This window comes from Triplophysa rosa, linkage group LG6 (assembly GCF_024868665.1).
Source record: "Triplophysa rosa linkage group LG6, Trosa_1v2, whole genome shotgun sequence".
In the NCBI taxonomy this organism is placed as follows: Eukaryota; Metazoa; Chordata; class Actinopteri; order Cypriniformes; family Nemacheilidae; genus Triplophysa; species Triplophysa rosa.
In genome coordinates this window covers 1,362,833-1,374,778 of record NC_079895.1, presented here as the reverse complement: position 1 = coordinate 1,374,778, position 11,946 = coordinate 1,362,833, and the positions used below count along the sequence as shown (strand labels likewise).

Genomic DNA, 11,946 nt, shown 5'->3' with positions numbered 1-11,946 from the left:
CTGTCTGGAAGACCATTAAAACTACACTACTGGTCAAGTGTTTTTTGTGTGTTCACATTTTTCCATATTTTAGAATAGTAGTAAACTCAAAATTATTAAATAAAACAAAGGGAATTATGGGAAAACTATTGTAACTAAAAATAAAATAATAATAAATTAAAACGTGTTATATTTTATCATCATCAGTGTAGTCACCTTTTGACTAGAATTTGCAGAAATGTTTTCTTTTACCAAGCATCTTGAAATTCCCATCTATTCTGTGTTCTTATTGGCTGCTCTTTATTCATTATTCAGTCAAAGTCATACAAAGAAAAAAAAAATTTTAAACAAAATGTTAGTTTTGTCAGGAAAATTATTTTGTTTGCAAAATTATATTTTTGTCTACTAATCTAAATTCAGACATTTATGCATACACTTTTTTTTTTTAATAACGAGAAACATTTCACTCAGGTGTCCCAAAACTTTTGAGCAGTAGTGTACAACTTAGTTCTTTAAACACCCCCCAAAATAATAAAAAATAATATTATCTTTGAGGAGATCCAAAGCCTTTTTGATGTTCATAACTATTCGATTCGTCTCTCAGCTTCCTGTTTTAATAGGAAATGCATCAACGCGAGATGGTAGACTAGTAGAAATAGTCATGTAGATGAAATGCAGGAAAAAACTCACAAAGAGAGGAGAGCCGTGAGAGTTTGGTACAGTACATCAGTGTTTATTCCATGCAGTTATTCTGCTGTAATTTTACACGTCACTCCTGTCGCACTGTACACAGGCTATTACAGGACAAACCTCAGGATTGGTTGATCATAATACCATTCAAGAGAAGCAATGGAGCGACACAATGAGCCCAGAGCTGAAGATATTTCTGCACAAAAATAGTTCATCTTAAAATACCTGTACTGTATATGACAGAGGACAAAGCAATTAAAAACGGTACATGTGAAGAGGACAGAGACGGTGAGATTAAGAAAGAAAAACGTACAGTATATACTTTTCAAGTCGACTCCCTGTGCTCACATCTAGAGATGAGTATCCGTGCAGCACCCGTTTCAAACTCTTAAAGGGACAATTGTGTCGTTATTAACTCGCCCTCATGTGGTTTGAACCCTGCATTATTTCTGAATAAATTTTTCTCTTTTGTGTTCCATTAACAAAACAAACAAAAAACGTTTAGGACAGACATTGAGTTATTCATACTATTCATGTAAATCACCGTCTCACAACTGAACATTCTTCAGTAATACTTCATCAGACACGAGACGTATAGAAGAAAAAAAGAAAGAACAGAAAATAAATTAAGTTCGCAATCATGTAGACCAGCTACAAACAAGAAAAAAACTGCAAATTAAATAAAATTAAATAAAAATCATATTTTACAGGATTTATAATGGCCAAAAAAAGACACAAGACTTCCTACATCACCCACTGGAAACCCTGCAGGATCTTTACCAAAACACAAGAATAAATATGTGTGCCGTTAACCCTCATTACTATTACAACGTGTTTACAAAATTAAACAAATCAAAGCCAAATATTTTGTCTCACAGGAGAAATAAAATCCATATAATAATAATGGCTGCGTGATGAAGTCAACATGAAACCGAGTTTGCATTTACAACTCATTTTACGCCCAAGTTATTGCATTTTGAGAGAAAAACAAAAACAAAGAACGCATCGAATGTTAAATATGAAGTACAGTATCGTGTACTTTAACACCAGGAACATGTAAGGAACAAGAAAGTAAACAGGGTGAGTTTTGATTTCATGTTTGTTTCCACATGGCTTCGGATTTGTTCATGTGCTGCTGAAACACACAGCAGGTTTTTTCTGCAGATTCAAAGATACTGTCACTTTATCAGAGAATCACTTGCAAGTTTGCTCGGAATGACAGTACTTACAAGCTTACGGTACATCTTATACGCTGCAAATAAACGAAAATACCATTCACAGTTCATTTCTCGTGCCATTCGCTGTCTGGCATCACGTTTAACCCATGATGGCATTTTATCTAGCGCTATAACATCTACATCTAAAAACACACGACTGCAACATCACACATAGACATGCTGGAAGATGCGGTGTCCCTTTGACAAGAAAACACAAGACAAACATTTACAGAAGAGAATATTAAATAACACAGGCCACGTTCTTTAGATAAGATAATAAAATGCAGACTCTAAAGCGCCGGATGAGAATACGACCGTGCCTGCTAATGTTTCTTTTAATGTAAAAACAGTTCACATCAGACGGGTTAAACTGTTAGCATACATGTTTCTTGCTTGCTACACTTATTTACACTTATTCATTTAGCAGATGCTTTATGCAAAGCGATTTACAGATGAGGGAGCATTCAACATTTTGCCTTTATGATGTGTTCATTTCATGGCATACAAACGTGAAAGAGTCATTTAAGAGATTCTGCTTTTGTCGCTTCTACGATTTTCACGGTTCACTTGGCCAAAGTTTTTGATCATATTGCTCATCTGCATTCCTAAACAGCCAAAACAAAACCGACGAACGTGTTTTAGCGGAGACTCGTGCGCATTTAACCTGAGCGTTTAACCAGCAAAAAACATGCAACCTTCATTTCTTTTTCTGTTTCTTTCATTCTTTTTTTACTCCAAAACCTCGATGTGTAAAAATATTGAACTCAAGCTGTAAAAATAGACGTCTTTTGAAATTTGCTTCTGACTTTCTCACAACAGTTTACTGCAAACAGTAAATCTGTCCAGCCTGCTAGACAGTCAACCTGAGCAAAAGATTCTCAACAGCCTGAGCACATAACCCGTGTTATTGCCGATTCACCCTTAAACAACACATCTGTGCTTTTGTGGTCCACATAAACACTAACATACACACAAACACCAGCAGAAGACGAACAACACTCATTTAAGAAAAGAAAAATCTCAAGGGACACTGCATCTCCAGAATGTCCATGTCGTTGGGTTTCACCTTAAGATAAATGTGACCAATAGTCACATGACAGGGCCGATGTCACACTTTTGCACCGTGGAAACAAGCAAGCCAAGGGATGGTGCTGGTCATCCTCTGGCCGTCCACAGCATCTCTTCACACGCAGTCCTGAGATGAGAGGAAACGCTGCTCTGGTCCAGTTTAAACACTGATTTGTTCATTGAAGACGTGGTTTTTAAGACAGCAGCTCACTCGCTTTCTGTTCATCTGCAGAGGCCGGCAGCAGCAGCAGTCTGATTGGCTCATAAATGCCGACCGAGCAGGAATGCTGGGAAATAAATTCCATATTTTGGAAGTGGATAAAATGAAGAGAACGAAGGAGGATTATAGTTCCTGCTGGTGCTCGAGCTAAAGTTGCCCTGATTTCCCTCAGTAGGGTGTAGGGCGCTTTCTGTAAACTCGGGGAGTAGCAGGTAAGCTAGTCTTTACCAGAGGGATTTTTTTTTTCGTGGAATGGATCCTCGAGCTGCGCACCCAGAAATGTTCCGTCTCGTAACTACGGATGTATATACACACACGTACTCCCACACCACAGTCATGGTTGCGATCTAACCCTAACACATCTGCTAAACTAAAGGATTGTGGTTTGGAACACTTCAGTGCTAATACTCCACACACAATCCGTACCATATCCGCGACTCGAGTTCCTGAATTTGTTTGCGTCTCCTCCAACTCATAATAAAAATAAATTATGCATGTTACACTAGCTACATTTTCACTTGAGAAGAATCTGCCTGAGGTTGCTCAGAGAGAGAGAGAGAGGGAGGGGTGGAGTATGGGAGGGGCTAGTCCCTGGTTGAAGATAAAATAGGTCAAGGGTCATGGCTGTTTATAGCAGGCTTCGATTATTGCCGTGGTTTCCTCCGAAGGCTCCGGCGTGTTTGGAGTTCACCAGGAGGAGGGTGCACAGGGCTGTTTGTTCCTGATGGTGGCGTCAGAGCACTCCGCATCCGAGGTATCACAGTCGGAATCTCCAAAATGAAGCGGGTTCTGGGAGAGCGAAACAAGAGGTTTGGTTTCATTCGACACCAAAAACGACACTGTTTAAAGTAGGGCTGTGCAAAAATAGCGATACATGTAACTATCGCAATATATATATTTTTTTCGATAGTGTATCGATAGTGATACCTCTACTATCGATCATTTCTTTTAAATCATGTCATATACATGCGGCCAAAAGTAAGTGGAAGAGAGCATGGCGAAAAATATAAGAACGCTTGGAGCTCTCAGAGCTGATGTGTGCTCTGGTTTAAGTCATGGAGTAATGAGTTCTATCAAATAATGCTGTTTGTAGCTTCTCAAGTCATGACACAAGTCACTTGGCTACTGCAGTGCATTAGACAGAAAGTTTATTAAAAAAAGTAACAATGACATGTATTGTGCTTTCACGGATGTGACACCAGCACATTTACAGCACAGATGAACCAGAGGTTTTATTCTGCCCATGTTCAGTGTTTTAACTGTAATGCACCACAACAGCCAAGTGACTTGTGTGAGCCGCCTTATTCCCCTGTGCTACCCACTTGAGGGGCGCGACCCACAGTTTGAGAAGCCAAACCTCTGATCTAAAGGTCCATGCATCGCACATCATGGCCACTCTGCAGAGGCAAGGGATGTTTTTACTCTTATCCTCACAGAAAACCCCCGCTGGTGCACAGCATGTTGTATTTCTAGCTCTACTTTTTACATTTTCTATTTAAAGTATTGCAATGTATCGCAAATGTGTATCGTATCGAATATATATTATATATATAATATATTGTATCGTGACCCATCTATCGTGATATGTATCGTATCGGGAGGCACTTGCCACTACACAGTCCTAGTTTAAAGTATTACCACATTCTGTAAATTCTTCCTACAAACACCAATAGACTTACTATAATAGAGTAACTATTAGAATGTCCTTAAAATGACATTTCACGCAGTGTGTAATGTTGCTGTGTGTGAATGTGAGCAGTCTGCCAAGTTTAAAGTCTGCCAAATTAGAGTCTGTCGCTCTAATTTCAGTTCCGGGTCAGATTTGCGTCACTCGGTGTAATGCCCGCCTACTTTCCATTTGGTCTACTTGTGTACAGCGTCACAATTACAGCAGACTAGACCATTTGACCAATCAGATCAGAGTAGGCAGACAGAAAGGAGGGGATTAGACGGATGAATCGCAGAACCAATAATTTGAGAGTCAGTCAAGAGGTAAGGTAACAATAACTGCCTATTATTAGAAAATGAAAGTGTTTTTACACGTTGTATGTACTTAAACTTGTTGTTGGACACTCCATAAACCAAAGTAGGACCTTAAAAATCACAAAATATTTACTCTTTAATACATTGTTCTGATATTAAAAATGATAAAAACTTGGCTATAGCATCCTACCAAGGTAAAAGATTTGTTAGGTTTTTTTTAACACTTATAGATAATGACAATCCCATATTCTTTGAAACAAAATATTTTTTAAATACTGTAATACAGCTGCTCCAATAACAACAGAGATTTAATTAGTCAAATATGTTAATATTAAAGAGTACATAACTAGGGATTTTTAAGGTCCTACTTTGGTTTATGGAGTGTCCAACAACAAGTTTAAGTACATACAACGTGTAAAAACACTTTTATTTTGTTATGATAGGCAGTTATTGTTACCTTACCTCTTGACTGACTCTCAAATGATTGGTTCTGCGATTCATCCGTCTAATCCCCTCCTTTTCCACTAGCCTAGTCTGATGTGATTGGTCAGCTGGTCTAGTCTGCTGTGATTGGTCTACCGCGAATGAGGCTCACGAGCTACAGAGTTTGGGGGAGAAGAGTGAAGTTTTCGTGGGCAGTCCTGGCAAAACGTAGGCGGGGACTATATGTAGTGACATACATCCCCGGCGGTTCGCGAATCGGACTAGGGACGACTCGTTTGCGTGATTCAGAGTCGACTCCCTTTTTTCCAAGCCAATAACTTTGTTATTCATTCACCTTCGGATTTACAACTTTTACTCTCTAGATTTACTTTCAAACACGCCAACATTACACACTGCACGAAATGTCATTTTCATGATCTCATGTTATGTACTTTTTAAAACCATAACTGCTTATATAAAAGCGGAACAATATAGACATTTTAAAAATACTTTCATGATACACTTTTTAGTACATAAAAGCTTAAAGTGATTCAAATCAAAAGAAATGTAAATATGTGGAGCATTATTTCTATATTTCTGGTCAAAACATCTTTGCACACATTTGACTTTTTTACTACACTTACACTTTACCACGTTTACATTTTACTACACGAAACACTTATTTGAAAAACTAATTCTGATAAATGTATGTAGTCTTTAAACACTGCGACCCTAATCATGTTGCTGTTTTATAAAAGCAGTAAAGCCACCAGAGGCCATGAGCTGCCGTTATTTATCCGTGGTGGTAGCAGCTTAGCATCATAGGTAATAACAGTCAACCCTGGTGGTAAAATCAGTGTAACTTACAGCCTCTCGTGGCTTTATTAAACCAGTTCTGTTGGAGTAAGAGAGAGATTCACCTCGTAGCCGTGCTCATCAGCACACAGTTTGCCCAGAGAGATCTGCGTCTTCACCCGGCGCACGGCACACTCTTTATCAGACAGCCCGTCAGACTGCAGTGAGATATCGATGGGGATCTCGGGCGTGTGAGACAGAAGCTCATCCAGATGTTCCTCCTGACTGCCGCTGAGCTGCTCCAGCGGGCCGCTGCGGGAGTGATCGCTGGTGTTCCCCTCCTCACCGTCCGACACAGACAGATTCTCAGAACTGAAGGTGGAGTACGACTGAAAACTGTTCATGCAGCGATGAGGCCTGACGACGACACCACACGTTCAAACACTCACATCTCTCCGTTTCGTTCTTAGTAACTCGAAATATACTTTTAAATAAATCTTCTATTTTTATTTATACAAAAGCCTCACCTCTGTCTCCGTGGAAACTCCACCTCACTGTCCACTTCACCCTCCTCTTCCTCAGAGGACTCGTCTCCCGCCTGAAAGACACATGAAAACATTTACTCCATCATTGTTAAACACACACACAATAAAGACACGTTTTTAATTCATCAGATATGCTAACTTACCTTTCTGAGGGGTCTGAGCGTGTGCAGCAGCCCGCCGGACAAGCTTCCTCGAGGAGATCCCTGATCCGCCCGTTCGGCTTCTCCTCGGACGTCAGCCGTGGACCCCAGAGGTCGTTTGACGGTGGGCGGTGTCCCCTCACACGTGCTCAGCAGTGAGTAGTGAGGGAGTTGTGGGTGGCTGGGTGCAGCGGGCGTCTCCTGGCAGTGCATGCAGCCGGGGAAGGGATGCGCCTGGCAGCAGGGACACAGCGGCCCCGGTCCGGACCCCGCGGCGGGAGGTACGGAGGACCTGCGGTGCCGGATATCCGCATCCATCGCAGTAGAGATGAGATCGGGGCTGGAGCCGGAAAGCCTCCGTTGGAGGTGGTCGGTCTGCGGGCTGCGTAGGGCGGCGGCCGGGCCGAAATAACGCAGGTTGTTAGCGCAGGTGGCCACGGCGTTATCCCTGTTCTGCGCTGGAAGAACGGGACCCTCGGGATGGTGGTGGTGATAGTTTTGTTCTTGCAGGGGTTGTTGTTCTTCTGACGGTCCGGTGGTGGGTTTCAGAGCGCCGGGGAACTCGCTGTGGCTGCCTTTGCTGTTTACCCTGCGGTGGCGGGGTTTACTGCGGTAACGGCTCTTTCCAGGCGGCGTGGACACTTTTGGGCTGCCTGACAGCGGAGAAGGGGCAGAAAGCGGCTCGGCGCTGGGAATGCCATCAGAGCGCAGCAGATCCGGCCTGCAGGAGATCACATGTTTGAGTTAATGACCTCATGAAGAATTCATAGGAGATTCGGTTTCATTTGGCAAAGCATCATGTCTTTAACTACACGTTATTCGACCATGTTACTATAGCAATAAACAAATAATGATAGAACTTTAATCACGCAGAAGATTAGTTCCTAGTAACAGTTTGTGTGTATTTTGGTGAACGTACTTGACTTATAAAGTTTGATTTACTGTTTACAAATCTTGTTATGAATAATAATATTTTGCTTTGCATCCATCTAGTTTCAAAATACCAGAGGAAATAAAAAAAATTCCTTTGTAAAATTTCATTTATATAAAATTAGGCCAACTCTGGAAAATGTACATCTTGCCTTTTATTCGGATATATTTTCAATAATGTATAAAAAAATGTGACGTGTCAGCGGCTGAATACTTTGTGTAATTGATCTCATCTAATATAATGTGTCTTTATAAACAGGGATGGTCACCTCTTGGGCGTCTGTGTCCCGGGTTTGTGGTTTATGGTACTCTTTCTCTTAATGAGCTTTTCAACAGCGTTGGACCGGACGATGGGCCGAACCAGGTGGCGTTTATATGAGCCGGGATATTTTTTCTCTACAGCCTGCTCTCTCCTGCAAACACGAATAAAAACACATTTTAATCTGATGTTGCATCATGTAAAGAGATAAGCGAAAAGCTGCGTGTGTCCATCACGAGTGTCATTTTGAGGTTGTTTTATTGCTCATTTCTTGCGCTCATTCAGATAATGTTGGTCAGGGTCAGATTGGATTGATTTAGAGTTTCACTGAGACGCCTCTTTTCGGATACAGATGGGCTCAAAGTTCACACTCATTACAGCCGAATGATAAAACTCACGAGAAACATGACTTCGGCATAAATCAGGCGTTCAGGTTCATAATAACCTGATGATATTTTTCCACAATGAGCAGTGTGTAACAGAACAGACTACATGGAACTCGGTTCCATACATTTCAATGCAAAATCTCAATTTATGTCTAAAAACTGTACACCAACAACAGCCTTTATACAAGATATACTGTATATACACAATGCATTTGCATTGATTTTGGCATTCAGAACACAACATTAAGAGTAGTTTCAGATGAAACTCATGAATGTGAAGTTTAGGTTGAAGTGTGAAACATGAAAAACGTACTTGAGGAGATCCTTCTCTCGCACCTCCAGCTGGAGCATGATGGCACTGAGCTCCATGTACAGATTATTGGCTCTCTCCAGTTTTCTCTCATAATGCTCCCGGATGTCTAAAGCATGTCTATAAGACACACAGCACAGATGAGTACATGATGATTTGAGCAGCGAGTCTCTAATGTGTTTAAAGGGAAACTTGAATGATGCTTTGAGTAACCCTGGACAACAGAATTTACGACTTAAAAAGAAAGAAACGTTTAACGTGTTTAAGCGAATGACATTTCTAGCAGAATATAAGTGATTCTCGATGAGTTGGTTCATTTTCTCAAAAATGTCTACTTTAGGACTCACCTGAGCTCATCTCGTCTGCGGCGAATCAGCTCCTCGTCCAGTCGATGGATGCAAGTGCCTTCACTCTTTATCTTCTCAAAATGTTTCTTCACCTCTTCTCTCCATCCAGCCTGCCAGAGACACATCGAGAGTCAAACCCAGGAATGAAAACACTTGAGAAGTTCGCTTTCAGCGAGGGCATTGCAGAAGATGTGTGTGTGTTTTTTGTAGCATCATCCGTGACGTGGTGCCAAAAAACCAGCTCAGGATTTTCAACCTTACAGAATGTCAGTAGGCCTAATGTGATGTCTGTATGCTCACCTGAGATTTGAAGTAGGTCTCCTGTGGGGTCCCCAGCACGTCAGCAGAGGCGATGTCCAGGTGTAACAGGATCTGCCTGAAGGACGGTCGGTTCCTGGGTTTACCCTGCCTGTAGAACACAAACGCAATGCAAAAAATATCATCTGTAGTACCATCTAATATAAGCTCTCTGAATATTCCATTCAAAGATTTTAAGGTTCATGACTGTACGTTGGGCTTTATTAGCTGTATTTCACAGTTTCTCCACAGTATTTCAAGTACAGAAGGATAGAGGTGCGTGTTGTGTTGAATCTCACCAGGTCTGCTTCATGAGTATTTTGAAGCCGTCAGGACAGGTGGAGGGCACAGGCAGGTGGAGACTGTTACTGCCCACGCCCCAGATGATGGCAGATGAATCCACATCCTTATAGGGAATCTCACCCGTCAGGAGCTCCCATAACACAACCCCAAATGACCTGAAAACACACAAACACGAGTGTGAGACTAGCATAACACAACCTCAAATGTTTGTACCTTCAAACACACACATTCATTTCGATTCATTCAAACATTTCATTGACAAATTTAATCGATTCACTCACCAGATATCCACTTTCTCAGACACCGGCTCATTTCGGATGACTTCCGGTGCCATCCACGCGACGGTGCCTGCAAACGACATCTGCGTACTCTTGTCACTGAGCTCTTTAGATGTTCCAAAGTCAGAAATCTTCACCATGTCGTTTTGAGTTACTAACACACTGCAGGTTACAGAAGAAATGAGAGAATATGAAACTCACGAGAGGTGTCGCTCGCTCCTCTTCTACTGCAAGTGATTATTTATGGGAGTGACAAACACATCTCACAAGCCAGGTCACTGGTCGGGGAAGTGACAACAGAACCTTTAATAGGACATTTGATACCAAGCTACACAACAGACGGGTCTTACTTTGGTGATTTGAGGTCTCTGTGGATGATCTTATGGAGATGCAGGTAGTTCATGCCGCTGGCGATCCCTGAGGCCCAGTCCACCAGTAACGGCGGTGATATCTTACGTCCCGCCCGGAGAACCTCGTAGAGCTGTCCCTGTGCGCAGTACTCCATGATAATGCAGTAACACGGAGCCTGTGTGCACACACCCCTAACATACAACACCCCGACATCAATTCTCTCGTGCTGTAGGTCAGGTTAAATGTGTTTGAATGTGAGCGGAAGCATTGTGACGTACTTGAAGCTGATGATGTTCGGGTGCTTCAGTTTGCGAAGGTGTTTGATATCCGTTTCCTTCTGCTCTCTGACCTTCTTAATCGCGACCTCCTCCGTGTAAAACTTTCCGAGGAACACCGCGCCCTGAGCGCCGCTTCCCAGCCACTGCAGTTCAGAGATCTCCTCGAAGGGCACCTCCCACATGTCTGCTGGCCAACCAGAGAGGACATTCAACAACCAATCAAAACGGGTCAGATACGCAATGACATTTTTCATTCGCACGAACGATGAGCACTAACCTTGCTGCTGTAGTTTGTACTCCGTCGAGTACGTCTTTCCGATAATATTCCACACCGGCCTCAAACACCCGAACAGGCCCTCCAGAAAGCCCCCTCCGTTCCCGGCTCTATGGAAGTGCAGTTTGATGTCATCGTGTGGATGGTTGTGCGTGTCGTCCCCACTATGGTCCATCGGACACCCGCCCTCGTCGTTTTTCTCCTCTCCGCCACTCCCGCACCCTCCCTGACCGCAGGAGCCGGGCGTCCCCGCCTCCTCGTGCTCCTGGAGCTGCAGCACGCTGTTTTCGAAGTGTTCCCTGGTGGAGTCCTCGCTCAAGGCGGTGCACGGAGGACTGGTGCCGCCCGGCTCGTCGTCCCTGCACGGGAGCTGCAGCTGTTGCAGCGGCATGGGAAGCGTGGTGGGCGGAGCCAAGTCCGTGATGATCTGTGGTGGTGGAGGAGGAGGGGGAGGGGGCAGAGCTTGGGGAGAAACGTTGCTATTGGTTTTCTTCATGGAGTCCCCGACGGTGAGTTTGAGCTCCTCTTTTAGCTTTCCCACCAGCAGGCTGGGACACGTAGTCCAGGACAGCACCTCCGGGGAGCTACCCATGGTGCTGTGCGTGTGCATGGGCAGACGCCCGACCTGAAGGAAGCGTGCGACGAGGCTTTAGAGACCACTTCAGGTTTTGGATGTGCCTGCAGATAGAGAGAGAGAGAGATCATGTCATCACGTCCTGAAAGTTTTACAGCCTCAGTGAAAAGACAATCTAAAGTTTCTTTACTGGGAAATAAAGGCTCTGTTCCAAAACCAGATTCACTTATTATAGATGAAAGAAACCCAGTAAATGTTTAGCCTCTAAATGTAATTTACTTTGTTTATTCCATAGTCTT

The 11,946-nt window shown here is 42.9% G+C and overlaps 1 protein-coding gene across 4 annotated transcripts in view; it reads right to left on the bottom strand.

Moving 5' to 3' along the window:
* Window positions 1–691: 691 nt before the first annotated feature.
* Window positions 692–11,946, bottom strand: part of si:ch211-45c16.2 (mitogen-activated protein kinase kinase kinase 13) — a 36,419-nt gene continuing 25,164 nt past the window's right edge. For 3 of the 4 annotated variants that reach the window (XM_057335868.1, XM_057335869.1, XM_057335871.1), the window contains 13 exons: window positions 11,077–11,751; window positions 10,800–10,986; window positions 10,521–10,712; window positions 10,174–10,332; window positions 9,889–10,047; window positions 9,593–9,701; window positions 9,293–9,402; window positions 8,949–9,065; window positions 8,260–8,403; window positions 7,064–7,781; window positions 6,903–6,973; window positions 6,501–6,792; window positions 692–3,963 (listed from right to left, as the gene is read on the bottom strand). In XM_057335868.1, the coding sequence (XP_057191851.1) occupies window positions 3,862–3,963; window positions 6,501–6,792; window positions 6,903–6,973; window positions 7,064–7,781; window positions 8,260–8,403; window positions 8,949–9,065; window positions 9,293–9,402; window positions 9,593–9,701; window positions 9,889–10,047; window positions 10,174–10,332; window positions 10,521–10,712; window positions 10,800–10,986; window positions 11,077–11,683 (2,967 nt within the window). In that variant the 5' untranslated portion in view covers window positions 11,684–11,751 and the 3' untranslated portion in view covers window positions 692–3,861. The remainder of the gene's footprint in view (window positions 3,964–6,500; window positions 6,793–6,902; window positions 6,974–7,063; window positions 7,782–8,259; window positions 8,404–8,948; window positions 9,066–9,292; window positions 9,403–9,592; window positions 9,702–9,888; window positions 10,048–10,173; window positions 10,333–10,520; window positions 10,713–10,799; window positions 10,987–11,076; window positions 11,752–11,946) is intronic. The other variant, XM_057335872.1, reaches the window with a different exon arrangement.